At 36.2% G+C, this 16,492-nt stretch overlaps 1 protein-coding gene across 2 annotated transcripts in view; it reads left to right on the forward strand.

The window, feature by feature from the left end:
- TLL1 (tolloid like 1) overlaps positions 1 to 16,492 on the forward strand; it is a 193,998-nt gene that overhangs the window by 138,694 nt on the left and 38,812 nt on the right. For both annotated transcript variants that reach the window (XM_065404705.1, XM_065404706.1), the window contains exons 10-13: positions 5,722 to 5,824; positions 7,536 to 7,652; positions 8,915 to 9,060; positions 15,168 to 15,363. In XM_065404705.1, coding sequence (XP_065260777.1) covers positions 5,722 to 5,824; positions 7,536 to 7,652; positions 8,915 to 9,060; positions 15,168 to 15,363 — 562 coding nt within the window. The remainder of the gene's footprint in view (positions 1 to 5,721; positions 5,825 to 7,535; positions 7,653 to 8,914; positions 9,061 to 15,167; positions 15,364 to 16,492) is intronic.

Below are 16,492 nucleotides of genomic sequence, written 5' to 3' on the forward strand. Positions count from 1 at the left end.
TCCACCAGATATTGCATTCAGGCCATGCCCTGCTCTCCCATTCCTTCTCTTAAAACAAAATTACTATATTCTTAGTTCTCTCAAGGTCTGTGTCTCTTCAGCCTAATGAACATGTTTGTTTTCTGATGCACTGATAGATCCCAGAGAGATGTGAGAGCTATTGCCATTGTTATGAATAAAAGCAAAGCCTTTTGGAATGTATTACTCCTCCTGTTGGCAGGCACGTGAAACAGGATGAAAAATAAGCAGTCTCAAATGCTCGGAGGATGTTGGTGGCACTGCAGGCTGGTAGGGAGTGGCAAATAAAAACGTCTGAATAGGAGAAGGTTTGCACAAAGGAAGCAAATACATCTGGAGGGATAATTTTACATCCCCACTACCTGCACTGCAACACAGTTAATGCTATCATCGCAAAAATTTAATGCCCTACGTTCTTTTCTTTTCTCCAGTAAAATAAATAAATATATAAAGTTTTAGGGTTTAATCATTGCTGTTTTGTTTAACTTAGAAAGCGGTTCTTTCTGAGGATTTCTAGCACATATGCAATTTCATATGACTGGCTCTAAGGACCTTAGGTTTATTATAATATATTTATAATGTTGTTGCAGAGCCCAAAGGCCCCAACTAGGATTGGGGCCTATTATGCTAGACATTGTACAAACTCATAGCAAGAGAGAGCGCCTGTCCTGAAGATCTTACAGTATAAGAAGACAAAAAACAGATGAAGGACAGAGAATGATTCCCTAAATATACTTTGATATGACATATAGTATTTATCAGTCTCAACTCCATCATCAGGCTCTGAAACAATATCCATTGATTTGTGTAGCAGCTGAGAGCAGAATATGTACATTTTGTGTAAGTGTTCCATGTATTAAAATCAAAGGATTCATTTCTGCCTCATTTCACACTAAGTTGTACCTTACTTGAAATAAATGGGAATACTTGTAGAGTAAGGTACTTAATGTGAGCAAGGGTTGGCAGAATCAGGGTCTAAGAATTAATTGACATACACAACACAATGTCTCAGAAACAGATATTTAGGTCCATTTCATCAAAAATATATGGATGATGGTAGAACAGAAGAAGTGAGGTTTTTACCCACGAAAGCTTATGCCAAAATAAATCTGTTAGTCTTTAAGGTGCCACCAGACTCCTTGTTGTTTTGATAGAACATCAGTCTCTTATTTCATTGTATTCCCTATGAAGGAACAAGTGAGACATAATTATGTTTGTATTTTACTTCCTTTGCTTTTAAACACTGAAATAAATGGTACAATAATGTTAAGTGCCATTTGTTTTGGGATTTTGCATTCATACTCATTTGCCCCTAAAATAAGATGTGACCTAATGATGGACTGAGAAGTCTTAACTCCAAACTTCCTGGCTTCTCGCGCTCTGGTTTCTTTGGACTGAACAGTATATTGTTTCAACATAGTTTGGTGGGAGTTTTGGTGGGGTGTTACTTTTTCCCTATATTCATTCCAGAATCCACACTGACTTATGCTAACACAGATCCTCTATGAGGTCACTGGTGGTAGGAAATTAAGAGGGATGAGGTTGCAAGGGTGGTATTGGTAACAAACACTGCCATCTGAAGGGTGAATCCCTGCTTTCTGACTCCGAGGATTTAGTTAGCATAGGGGGCTAAACTGTACCATATGTGCAATATGCAATATTCAATATTCTCTATTTTTCCTTTAGCCTTTATATGGATGCTTAAATAGGACAACTAATCCTCAGCTATTATGAAAGTAATATTCAATTAAAAAAAGTCCTTGCAGAAATATATAGAATAGCCCTGTTTCCACAATGTATTTTGTTCTTTCTCATCCCAGCAAATAAGAGGTGTGATATATTATTCTATTTGAGGCTGCAATGGCATGATTGACTTTGCTTACGTAACCAATAATTTCTTAATTGTGCTGACAAATGTTCATTGATTGTCTTTCTCTGGAGACTTTCAGTCATCCTGTCCCCTTGAACTGTTGTTCTGCCTTGTCTCCAGCTCTCCAGATTTCTGCAGAGTTGCAAAATGGAACCTTAAATATATTCATGTTGATTTCTGACCACGAATCATGCCATTTTTAGCTCAGTAGTTCAACAGTCATAAAACCTAATACAGTAGCATTGAAGGAATCCTGTAGAAATATTACAAGAAGCTATAGTTCTGATATGGTGTGTTTCCCATAACAAAGGTCTTTGTCATCTCATTCATTGAGTGAATAAAATGTTAAAGTTCTTCATTATCTCTTTGAATTAGACATTTATAAATGCAACCTGGGTCTTATCAACACTTGCATGTTACCTAATGGAAAGAGATTGTTAGAACTAGTTTTCCATTAAGACTATATTTACTTTTATTTTTGAAGTTAATGGAAAGGCGATTCAACATATAAAAAATAGATAGCTGAAGTATGAAAATATAGCTAAAATATTACCTAAAACTTTATATCTTCCAATGCAAATAATTAATACAATTTCTATGAAAAGATGTTAACTGATAGTGTAATAAAGAAAAATGTACAGCAGATTCAGGAACAATTGTGACTGATTTTAAAGTATTCAGTTCTGATCCCTAGGCTCAGGTTTTAAGCCTAGTATATAATTTGATTAATATTCCCTCATTACAGATTTTAGCTGCTTCTGAAATAACTACAGTAGAACCTCAGAGTTATGAACTGACAGGTCAGCAACACAACTCATTTGGAACCAGAAGTACTCAATCAGGCAGCAGCAGCAGAAAAAAAAAAAAAAAAGGAAAATACAGTACAGTACTGTGTTAAATGTAAACTACGAAAAAAATAAAGGGGAAGCAGCATTTTTCTTTTGCATAGTAAAATTTCAAAGCTGTATTAAGTCAATGTTCATTTGTAAATTTGTGAAAGAACAACTGTAACTTTCTGTTCAGAGTTATAGACATTTCAGAGTTATGAACAACCTCCATTCCCGAAGTGTTTGTAACTCTGAGGTTCTATTGTATGACCCGGAATTCATACAACTGTTCATTTGTGAGATGATGAAATAAGACCTAAATGTTTTATGTTTTCCAGTTTATCAAATTTATACTGAAAACATTAATTCTTTGCTTGCAGATTGAGGAATTTAATGCTAGTTTCTGGCTGTCCCATACAGTAAGGGGGAAGGGACACAAAGATCAAGTAAGGACTGGTCAGATTTGTTGCAGTCCCTGCACTTTTAAAGGGGTGCAGGTCTGTTTTCAAGATGCTTTCCACAGAGTTTATAATATCCCTAAGTGGATGGGGAGCAGGCAGAAGCATGCTCTGTTTTCACCCTCCACCCCAAACTGCCAGCCAGCGAAGCTGGACAGCTGCACAAAGCACTGCTGCACTCATTAAGTGGGCATGGCAGTTCATGTTCCCTGTAGCACACCAGGGAGCTCTGGGAAAGGGTCTCTGATGCTTACCCTGGTGCTCTGAACCACCCCTGTGCAGGGCTGTGTTAAAGGCACAATCTAGCCATTAAAAGATGGCTAGATTGTGCATCAGTGCATTTAGCCTTGATTTTGTTTAATCCCATTGTTTCATTTTCTTGGGGAGGTTTTACCCAGTGTTTTAAATGAGTGTCTGTCTAACTTTTTCCCTAGTACTGCCTAACTTTTAAATTGGGCTATCCAAAATAAGAAAGAAACCAATTTTTCTTTACTTGAAACTTCTTTCCTTTTCTTGGTATTCAATTGCTCTCGGTCACTTATATTTAAGCTGTATATTAGTTTGTCTACAATATCTAATTGTTTATCTTCTATTACAAGATCAAGTTGCCTGGGAAAGATTGTGATTTGTGGATAAATACTGTATTGTATGTTCCTTAAAAAGGGACATATAGTACACCTTGAAGCAATGAAAATAAACCTTTAAGTGACTATTTGGGTCCGTTGTTCAGATTTAAATGTTTTTTTTTTTCTCAACACAGTTGGAGTAAGAGAGTTCCCTGACAGTTTTAAATGACAAACGCAGCTGGTACTTGGCTGCCATGGGAATATATTGTAGTAGTGTGAAATTTAAATTAGTGCACAGTAGCAAATGTTTCCTCTCTAACAGCATATTTAAAATTTGAGTACCCAGTATTAAAGTCACATGACACACAGAAAAATGGTCTGTAGCACAGGGTCTGTAATGACATTTTCTGTTGTGCAAGTATGCTTCGGATCAGTCTTTTTGTTGAATACTTTTGGTAAGGAATTAGTGAGGTATTGTTTTAAAAAGACTTTTGATCTCTTAAACAAAATGCAGTTGCAAGAAAATAAAGTGGGCTGCTTTCCCCATTGCCCATTGGGGCCAATTTTACCCTTATTTACATGTGTGTAACTCCCACTGAAATCATGAAGAGTTAACCATATGACGTGGGTGCAGAACCGTTTCCAGCGTTAGTTTGAATGTTCAGAATCAAACTTCCTACATTAAAAAAAGGAATAAGGGGAAAGAAGGAAAATGAAAGCTAATGAAAGCCTATGAATTCTAGAAACTATTTTACAGACTAAACTTGCAATGAGTGATGCTTTATCTTCTTGTTATGCTGACCTTCTCTTAAATCTGACCTGGTTGTAAGAATCATTGTTACGTGATGGTGCTCTTGCCTTTATCCCCCTTACAAAGTATGTTAATTTCAGGATACCAAAATAAGTTCTAAGTGAAACCAAAATGTATTAACTTTGACCTTAGCAATGGATTACAGTAATATTTCTTTTAATGCTCCTAATGCTTTACGTGTTTACAGCCATTATTTCACAGCAATGCCACCACTACAAGAGAGAGATACTTAGCTTCACATAGAGTAGGCCAGATTGCTAAGGCAGTGCTAGTGAGCTAGGAACCAACCTATGGCCATTGTGAATGTGTGGCCTCAATTAACTATTTCAGTTGAAAAGCTACATGTTATGATGATATAGGGTATAATAATTCTGGAGAAAATGGGATGCTCTGATGCATTATTCTGAATGCTCCTCCAGCAATGCTTGTGTCATTAACTAAAAAAATGTGTGTGTATTTATGGATGTACTCAGTTCTTTTCAGCGTGAGTCAGAAGCGGCAAGTTCTGAAGTTTCACATATACACCAAATTCTGATATTGCTAAGTGAAACTCTGTTATAAGTTTATTTAGGTTTTGTTCAAAAAGTGACAGTGTATCCAATTTTTTTTTAAATGGTGTTGTGTTCAACACGGGTCATGTCATCACACTGAATGCACACCCCATAGTTTTTGAATGTAGAGCAAGTTCTCAAAGTAGGAAGGGAAAGAGAATCGTGGTGATTTTATGTCCATAAATGACATTTATACCCAGGGATGTTATAAATGACCCAAAGTCCTATTCACTGAATGGAACAAGGCTTGGGATGAAGTAATAGCCAATAATGTAATGTGATGATGTTAGAACAACATTTTACTGTATTGTCACTTTCACATTTGGATTTCTTAGTAAAAACACTCTGGAAACTGTTAAGCTAAAGTGGTCAACCTTAAGCCTGCCAGTTTACCTTACACAAAGTTACATCAGTACCTGTAGTATTCTCTTATACTTACTATAGTAAATAACTTGGATACTGCCAAAGGACTAGCTATTTAACTATCTAGGCAATTGGCGAGACTTTAAGGGTGATCACTATGACTTTGGTTTCACAGCATATTGGTTGGGCTGTCTATATTCTAGTGCTAACTACAACCAAGTTAATTATATGGCATGCTATTCTCCTCTGCATTGCAGATTGTTTTAAACTTTACTACAATGGACCTGTACAAGAGCAGTCTCTGCTGGTATGACTATATTGAAGTAAGAGATGGCTACTGGAGAAAATCACCTCTGCTTGGTATGAAACTGTTTTCCCACTCCGCTATTGTTCAATGTATAGTTTGCATGCAGAAATTGAACTCCTTGTTTTCTATTCACAATAACTTTGCAAATCTTTGAAAAACTGCAAAATGCTCAGGAAATATAAATAAATAAAATAAATAAAAATTCCCCCTTCAGAAAACAAACAAATACAAACAAACAAAAAAGGAAATAAACTTTTATCTCAGTGGAGCAAGAGGTTATTAAGTAGATGCTTGAATCTGAGCATGACAAATAACTATGTGTGTACTTAAAATAACTGCTCATGCAGTATTTCTGTGTTTTAAATATCTAGGTTGCTATAGATTTGATGATAGAACTTTAGGAATAATTTTTTGAGTAAGTAGTCAGTGGCGCATGCACTACCAGTGTACATAATTGGTAACTGACTTGCTATGACTAGAACACCAGCTGTAAAGTTCTACTCATCAGCTTTGTCTCTGTAGTTTTTCTATTGTGGTTACGAGAGGAGAACTTTCAGTTTGAGTAATGGACATTCAACGCACCAATATCTTCTTGCAAGTCAATAATGCAGTCCATGAGACACCCTTTTCATTAAAAAGATAGAGGTTTAGCTGGGAAGATTTGAAACTCCAACATGCCATGCTCAGGCCGTGGCATGCTGGGACATGTAGTGTGTATTGCATGCATGCACATCCTTTTTAAAGGCATGGGTACTTATTGCTTCAGGTTGTATTTCAGTAGAATGTAGGCAAACAACAACAGATTTGTTAAACTGGATTATATATTTTTGGCCTTTTTAACTAATAAAATTTAGGCCAAAGCTATTCTGTGGAATTTGAGAAATATATTGCATGCTACCACAAATACAGTAGTGGTATTCATGTCCATGTGATAAAGTGCAGATCCATATGATAAATTATATCTATTATGCGTCTTTGTCCAGCATACTTGCAGTCTACCCACTAATCCCATCTACTTCAAAAAGCTGTCATTTTTAAATTTAGAAAAAATATAGAGAGAGAACATTACCATTTTTTCTCCCACAAAATTGGAATTCTTCCTCAATTTTTGCTGACATTATTCCAGTATGAGGTCCAGAATGCATAATGCTCAATTCTAGATCAGTGACAGGTTTGAAGTATGATATCGTTTGACTCATTATGGTTAGAAAGAGGAACACCCTCTTGCCCCGCAATCCCTCTGAGACTTTTACATGTGGTCTCATAGTACTAAAGGAGCCTGGGAATTGTGAAAAATAGCACCAACAATATTACAATAAAATCTCTCTATCTCTCTACAATGTATTTTAAAGCATTTTTATTGACTTTAAATGTTCATGGTTGGAAATTATGTGGGGGCGTCAGGCAACGGGGGGGTCAGACAATAATTATTTAATGATAGTAGCTGTTGAGAATTAAAAAGTAAAGATTTATAACCATTAAACCCTGTCAACATCATATGTCAAAATGTACAAAGTAAATATTGTTAAATCAAACTCTAACAACTTCTCAAGGAACATTTTTTCTTACTTTGCCTTTCTGTACATATCTATTATTATCAATGGAAATATTTTTGTTGATTTGTGTGTATGGTGAAATCAGCATTTACTGATAAAAATTGAATCCTTCCAAGCCTGTTTATAAAGATAAACCCACATGTAAGTGCTTGTAGGATTTGGTCCTGAAAGATTACATAAAGTATGCTTATTCATTGCTTGTTTTTAGGCAGGTTCTGTGGTGACAAACTACCAGAAGTACTCACATCTACTGACAGCAGAATGTGGATAGAGTTCCGTAGCAGCAGCAATTGGGTAGGAAAAGGTTTTGCAGCAGTTTATGAAGGCAAGTCACTATGAATATTAAAGATGACTTAATCATATGGATAACGATTAACAAGAAACACATTAATATCTTGACAAATGTGGGCATTGATAAATAGTTACATTAACTTCATCTGAAATTAGTTTCTTACTTTTTAAGAAAACACTTTGGTTGTTTTGGTATGGGCCATCAACTTCACAGATGTATAATTTTGAAATTGCCAATATGATCTCATTACAGACATCATCCTTTCCAATAACATCAGTAATGGTGGTCATAAGTATATCATGCAAATTTTTAAATTCTTAATTAAATGGTAGTTGGAAACTCTCTTAAACTTTCTCAATAGATTTTGAGATCTATTCTTTAGCACATACCTACATTTCTGCACCGAGCTTACCAAACATAGGGAAATTTCCATTTTCCTTTAGTTCAGGTGTATTGAGTCCATTTTGTTAATGACACCTTGGAAATTTAATGTGGCTATCTCTTTCTCATGGGAAATTTTGGGAGCGGGGAGTTTTGCACATTTCTTGTTGGATGTCTTGTTTAAGAGGTAGCGTTGAAGAGAAAATGTATTTAATGTTTTGTTCTATACTTCCCCACCTTCCTTCACAAAATCTGGTTCTGTTCTTGCATGTACTGTAGTTTAAGTAAATGAGAACGTTAATAGATACCTTCTTGAAATACCAGTGAAGCCCAGTTTAACACTGTTTAGTAGAAAAGAGTAGATGTTTAGTATTTGAGGGTAGGCCCCAATCCTGAAAACACTTATGCATTTGAGTAACCTTACTCATGTGAATTGTTTCACTGAACTCAGAATGTTTGTGTTTCCAGGAGCAGACCGTAGTTTGTAGGTAAAGATTCATAGATGTAGAGGATGAAGTTTCTGTCTCAATATTCTGTTTTACTGAGGCTAATAAACTACATATGGACATGGCTATTGATGAGAAATGTATGTTACATACCCCTAAAAGCATATAAAAAGTGATATTATTTTGTGACAATTTTAATGCCTTTTTAAGCAGTCACAAATCATAAATATCAGTGATTCCGGAGTCTTCTCCAGTGTTAAAGGTACTGCATTATTAAAAACATTAAATATTCTGTGAAAATGTGCAGTAGTTTATACAACCAAGCTTGATTTCAGCAATTTGACCTTTTTAAAGTTTGTACATTTTTTCTTGTATAATTTCATCACCACATAAAATATGTCAGTTCAAGAAGAAGGGGAAATGTCTGTCCTGAAAATATACTTAGATTGAGTTTTATGCTCTCATCAGCAATCTGTGGAGGTGAGATCCACAAAAACGAAGGCCAGATCCAGTCTCCTAATTATCCTGATGACTACAGACCAATGAAGGAATGTGTGTGGAAAATAACAGTGTCAGAGAACTACAATGTCGGATTAACCTTTCAGGCATTTGAGGTAAAGCCATTTAACTGATTCAGCAAACCAGCTAGTGGATAACTGACAGTGCCATTTAAGGGAATCCTCATTAAACCAATGAAGAAACAAAGAATTCTCTCCTCTGCCCCCCCTTCCCCCCCAAAAAAAAGTCTACTGCTGAAGTTTACTTTCCTTGGGACCTTTCCTGTTGCAGAAATTTTCAAGAAGATTAAAGGGGTTTTACGTTATCTGTGCTATTTGAATTGGAATGTTTTAAATACTGACAATAGTTTCTTTTGACAAATGCATAATCCTGTTTCGCAAGACTGCTTTAGGATTCTATTAAATAATAGAGCTGTTATTTCTTTTCTCAATCTAATTGTTTAAAAAAAGGAATGCCTTTCTGGAAAGAAAGCACTATTTTCTGTTTTTATTATGCAGAAACAAGTACTGTATTTTTTAAAAAGCCAAATTCTTAAAATGGTCTAAAAGCCCATATTTTTTCAAATTTAACATATCTATAGTGGATCTCTATAAACATTTTTATTGAATGGTACAGGCCAGCAAACTTGTCCCTAACACAGGCAATTGATATTTCATACAACCCATTATACATACTATAAGTGCTGGTTTGAAGTTCACAGCTAAGTTTAGTAATACTTGTTCTGTCTACTCTTTTTGTTTAAATATTTCACTAGAGTATAAGTTTAGGAACCATGGCTCAGACTAACAAAGATACTTAGGTGCCTAAACCTTGCGTTTTGGTGATTTAATTACAGTTTTGGTTCCACTGCAATCTACATTTCCCAGGGGCTATTTTAGGTGGCTCCCAGCCTATTGTGCTGGCTTTTGTGGACTGCATTCTTTGGTCCCTATCTCTCTCCATTCATTTTATAGGGAGCTTAGGTGACTAACTCAGGTTTTGTGGATCTCAGTAGTATTCCTTTGATTTCCTATCTGCCTAAAAGTGACTCTTAGCATTGCAATGCCCAAGTCCCTTTGTGCATCCGTGAAAAAACATCTGGCTCTTTCATCTCTCTTGTTCCTGGTCTTGCAGCCTTTAAGTGATGTACCACCCTTGAAAATCAATGGGAGTTCTGGCATGGAATTATCAAAAGATCAGGCCTCAGTGGCAAAATTTACCATTTGTAATGACCATATATTATAAACATTAGAAAACATTATAAACATTCATAGGTGTTACCTGCAGTCTCCTATCTTTTTGTCAGTTAAATTAATGTTCCATACCACATAAGGCAGGAGGCTCTTCCCCTGCCCAAGGATCATTTTGAATGCTAGTTAGGCTTTCACTGTCCTGGCTCAGAGTTGAAAATTGTTTTAAATGGACAGTATTTTCAGTAATACTGTAGTTCTTAATAATACCTTTCTATATCAAAATACAGAGAGTCTGTTATAATGGATCAGGATTGATTAGGACAGCTCTATGAAATCTGACGTTAAACAAGATTACTTTGTTTAATGGACAAGGAATGCCTTTCCTGCAATAGCTATACTAACAAAAATATAGAGCAGTGGTTCTGATTTTTATTACTACCTGCGAGGAATCAGTTGGTCTTCTCTGAAATAGCAAAAAAACAACAACAGATTATCCCTTTGCGGCATATAAACGAAACAAGCAATGTCCAACTTTAAGCTTATATTGGCAGCATAGCTTACTAAGCCACTCATAACTTGGTTTCACTCCTTCTTTCAAGAAATTTTGCTTCACCTCCTCTTGTGCTGAAAACTCAAGAGACAGCAAGTGTTTGGAAAAGATTTCAAAGAATAGATAAAATGAAAAAAAGAAATGCAATCAATATTGGATATACTTATGGCTGAACTGTAATCCACCCCCCCCCCCCAAATGTATTAATTCATGAGTGTTAAAGGTTTATTGTAGGCAACGTATGTATCTGTAAAAGAAAAATTTTGAATGTTCTGTTGCTAATGACAAAAGGTATCAGATATCCTTAAATAGATAACAGTTCTGTAGCAAAATTATCTCAAATATGAGTTCCAATATGTCACTTTATTTCTATATACTCGGTGCATTGCCCAGCAAAACAGAAAAGTGATTTAAAAATCAGAAGTCCCTGTGTCCAAAAATAGTAAAGGGCAGACAGAAGTTATTACACTGTGTTTGTGAGAAAATTTGTTTGTCCTTTGAAAGGTGCTTTTATGTTTCATAAATTCTGATTGCACACAATGCAGTGAAATAACTTTATAAATAACCTCCAGTCTATAATTAAATCCCCAGAAAAGCCAAGAACTTCAGACTTTATCACTGAGTCATCTTGTTTAGCCTGCTGTGGGCATTGCAGCTTCTGCATAGTGTAGGATTACCTGCTCTTCTTTAGCTCACTGATAGAGGAATTGTACTATGTGATGTTTAGGCAGAGCAGCATAAATATTAGCATAATTAACTCCACTTAATCAGTCTCTCTCAATCTCTCGGAGTCTCTCCAGCTGGAGATGTTCCACTTTGTATAAATAATTATTCATTGGGTCAGAAGAGAGAGTGACTTTATAGCCCAGTGGTAGGGCATTCACTTGCAATGTGGGAGTCCCAAGTTGCTAGTCCAAATCATGCAGAACAAAGATTTGAACTTGAATTTTCCACATCCAAGGTGAGAGCTCTACCACTAGGCTATTGACTATTCTGGGGCTGAAAAATAAATTCTGAGAAACTGTCTGAGACAGTAAAATTTTTGAAAATAAGAATCCAGACTGTTCTGCCAGTGGTGTTACCTCCAGACGGGGAAGGAAAGTTGGAGTTCTGTGCATCCCTACTTTTTACTTCACCACTTGCCACACACTGTATAAACACTAAATGTGAGAAAGCTGAATTGGAGTTGAGCTGCTTGTCTCACCAAACCATTAGATCTGGTGAGAACCCACCTCTAACTCACCTTGTGAGACACTATTTGAGCATGAGAGGAAGAGATAATATAGAACAGGTTGGTTTGGGAGGATGGGTCAGTGTCCTGCCAAGTTCCCACCTGTCGTAACCTCTTTTGGACCATATCCAACCAGTTTCTCTGGGTCCCCATGGCCACTTGAAGCAGTCTCACCTGGAGACCCCATTCTGGCCACTTCTGCTGCCTCCATCGAGGGGGTTTCTCTGGCTTTCCTTCATCCTCATTCTGTCATGCTGCCCTGACTTTCTTCAGGAGCCTTCAGCTGCTGATGCTACCAACACAACTACATTTTTTTTTGCTGTAAAAATTAAAATATGTTTTATTTATTTACTAACAATTTCCATATTCTTCACCCACATGTAATTTGAAGAAATGACATTTTAACCCTCCAATAAACAAGGTTTATGGGCCCAATCTGAACTCAGTGGGAGTCATTCCATTACTTTAAATGGGTGTTGGATCAAACTCTATACTGCGAAGCATAGCAGACTTTTGTAGTTTAGCATAGCAAGTCTTTGCACAGCAGCGCTGCCAGATAACACAACACCATAATGTCCTAAAATATGAGACTCAGATAAGGAAAACACAGTTCAAATCAGTTCTTTTTATTTGTTGCCAAAGGGTTTTAAAGTTACTTATTACTTGTCCAAAAACACTATATTTAACTTCTGGTTTGTATTTCAGGTTGTAACTAGTTAATCTCTAAAGATTATTAGTATTGGAACCACTTGCAGTGGTATTGAACTAAAAATAAATTAATCTAGTCAAATGATCACCTTACTTGAATGTTTGGTGTAAATCAATAGCACTTTATAAGTTGGTTGATTTTTATAGTCTTAGATGTTTAGCAACTTACCACTGCCCAAAATAGATTTTTATCTTTCTTCCTCTGCCAAAAATGAAAGGTGATGCTCAGAAAGGAAATTCTAGTGTTTTACTTCAATGGGAGTTGGGCACATGTAATTTAGAGCTGAATTTGGCCCATAAAAGTATTTTCCAAACTCCCCTACAGAGTGGAACAATGTTCCTCTATCAGAGAAAAAAAATTGAATTGCTGAATGACTTATGCTCCTGTAAAAATGAACTGTGGACAAAATATAATACAGTTAGACCCTTTATTGATTTTAATGGGCTTTGGAGCAGGCCGATAGCCCCTACGTCTGAATGTAATAGCTTTTTACTCTATTACTGTTAATACAATAATGCTAACAGAATTGCATATTGTAATTGTTAACATTAAAAAGTTGTCAATTTAATAACTTTAAAAAAAATTGGAATGCGAAATACATTTAAAATTTACCCTCTAAATCTCTGAAAAACTGGTGCTCAGATAGACACATGCATGACCACAACATTAGTTGTGCACGTGAAACTCCTATTGAAGTCAGTGCAGCGATAATTGTGCCCCAGGTTGTTATGATATTTCTTACTCACCATCCTAACTCTGGTTCTGGTACTGCTCATGATCAAAATGCCTAGATGGATATCTGTAATTAATTAAGGCCCTGAGCTTGGAAACACATAAGCCCCTGTAGCATTACTCATGTGAGTAGTCCTACTCATTTCTATGGGACTGCTTGCATGGGGAAAGTTATGTGTATGTTTAAATGTATGCAATATTGGAGACTTAGATAAGAAAATGGACAAGTTTTGTACAAGAGGGACAAAATTTGTTCTTTTTTTTAAAAAATGAAATAAACAAAACTGAGCATAAAAGAATCAGAAATCCTAATGTACTAAGCAAAAGCTTCTTAGTTCTGCTCATAATACACAGTAGGTATAGTATTTCAGCAACCAAATGAATGAACAGCAAAACTGTCATAGAATATATTAATAGGTTTAATTCCATATTACAAAAAAATCCATTTGGGGATGAGATTTAGTTTGCTTGTATTTTTTTAAAAGGGTGGTTCTGTTAATAGATTTGATTTGAGCCTTCTGCTTAACTAAGAAATCTCCTTTTAAAACAAATCCTGCCATTTGTTTGTATAACAGGTTTTCTCAGAAGATATAATTTTATTCTCCTGGATTTAGTTAATTTATTTATAGGCAGGATTCCATGCACCTGTATTCCATAATTCTAAAACCATGGGGTAATCCTAAAGTAAAGCAGCCGTAAAAGTTCTGGTTGCATTAGGGGGATATTTTGTCTGTCTGTCTGTCTGTCTCTCTCTCTCTCTCTCTCTCTCTGGGAGTCTATCTGCAGTACCTGGGATATAAGATCATAAGGCTCATCTCCAGGTCCTACTGCTGCTTTACTCTCTGCTGCAACTCCCACTCTGACAGGTGCTCTACACACTACTAGGTAGGGAGCGTGAGGCACTCTAACCTAAGACATACACAAAATTGTGTCTATGGTCTGAGGTCTTCTGGCAGGATGTGTGGATGAGATGTCCTACCCACATATTTCTAGTCCTGCTCGGGTTCTCCCGTTATATATCAAAGGTTCAGTCAGCTGCCTGGAAGAGTCAAGAGAGGTCACCTGAAATCAGGAGTCTCCAAAGTGAAACAGGAAACTTAACAGCTTCAGAGATGTAATGATGACATTTTAAGTGTCATTACTATTAATTATTTCATTGCTCACCATTTAACAGCAAATGTGGGTAATTCCAGTCTGCCTCCCACACTCTCTAGGTGCCTAAAACTTTATTCACTGCCAGTACATCTAGCTTCCCACATCAAATTCTAGAATGTAGTTATGCAGGGTGAAAGCAGTAATGCAGAATTTTGCACTACATTGAAAATGAAAGGATAGCATAAAATAAATTGAATTTAACATCAAATTAAATAACAAAAAAATAATACTTTCCTGATTATAGTTCATTTTTATATTCAGTTCAATAAAATTTAAATTTCTTTATTTGTCAAAAACTGCCACTGAATCACTAGTCTTCTGCACTAGATTGTGCAGAAACCAGGTCTTCCATAGAGTTTAGATCAAGCTTACTGTGAAGTACATGGGGCCTTGTTTTGTAGCTATTTAGACAGCTGATTTTTTGCAATTAAGCTATTGTATCTTATCAACATCTCAATGGATTTTGCTTCTGTTCATGAAAGTGAGTGTAGTAACACACAGACCTATCAAGAACATTTCTTTTTTCTCCCATCAGTTGTTATACTCTCTATGACCATAGATATGGTCTTCCAAAGGAAAGAACATTTTCTATTCCACTTAACATAAAGGAGTGTTAGTCCATGGTTAAACAGAGCACTGTTGTATATTTACAGATCGAAAGACATGACAACTGTGCCTATGACTACTTAGAAGTCCGAGATGGAACCAGTGAAAATAGTCGTTTGATTGGCCATTTCTGTGGCTATGATAAGCCAGAAGATATTAGAGCTACCTCTAATACCCTGTGGATGAAGTTTGTTTCTGATGGAACAGTTAACAAAGCAGGGTTTGCTGCTAATTTTTTTAAAGGTATGTATTATATGGGGATTGACTGTCATATAGTATTGAAATATAGAAGAATTACGATGTTTGTCTGCTCTGTTACAGAGAACATTAAGGATGTAATATTGGTAGAATACAAAATTAATATTATTTTAGTTTCTGTTCTCATTAGAGGCCTGATTTTTCACTACCTTTTACTACCTCTTTTTTATTCAGTTGTCAGTACCTAGGCAAACTGGGTGTAAAATGTTAACCGATCAAAATGGCAGTGTTTTTACACTCACTCTGCACACATGTAAATGACTACCCAAGGCGCAAGGGGGTGAAAAATCAAACTCAGTCTGTCTTTCTAATTTCTTCGAATGATTGGTTGAATTTTGATAGAGATGTAATCACTCCTCTTAAACATGTTTAGAGGAATATTATGTTGGCAAGTCTATAAAAAATAATTGAAAGAATAAAATTTGAATAGGAATGGTATTGTCTGAGAGGTTCATTATTATGAATGTTTGTGCTTTCTCTTAAATAGAAAATGTATCATTCTTTCTAATCGCTTAAGTCATTGTCACTTTATTATCCACCACCAGCAAGGGCAAGGGCATACTGGAGTTGTCCCGGGAAGAGCTCAGGAAGCGTATTTTGACTTTGAGAGTCACAATTTGCCTTTCAGTCTCCTCATTGCTCCAGGGAGGAAATAAACTGCAGCAGGGTTAGTGCCTGGTGTAGTATTATCACTTGCCATGCCAGTGCTTTCACAGTCACTCCATTAATGTGGTGGGAGCATGAAGCCAAGGCTCCATCCAGTCCTCCCTGTATTTATTATTATTAATAATAATGATGATGCTGATGCCTGTGTGCACAGGGTATGGATGTAGAAGCTGCGTGGACCTGGATTCCCTCTGGAACCCATGGTACAGGTAACCTACTCTCCCGTATTATTCTCTTGCCCAGCCACAAAGTGCTAGTGATGATCTAGCCCTTACCATCAGTTTTCACTCTGTACAGATGTGGGAGAGGAGAAAATAATTGTCAGTGTTTATTTCAAATGAGAATATTCTTCATATTTGCCACTGTGCAAGGAAATGATATATATTATATCTCAGGCGTATTTGAGCATGAATATTATGAGCATGTTTCACAGCTAGCAGAGATAATG

The sequence above is a fragment of the Emys orbicularis genome, chromosome 5 (assembly GCF_028017835.1).
Source record: "Emys orbicularis isolate rEmyOrb1 chromosome 5, rEmyOrb1.hap1, whole genome shotgun sequence".
NCBI classification, from domain to species: Eukaryota; Metazoa; Chordata; order Testudines; family Emydidae; genus Emys; species Emys orbicularis.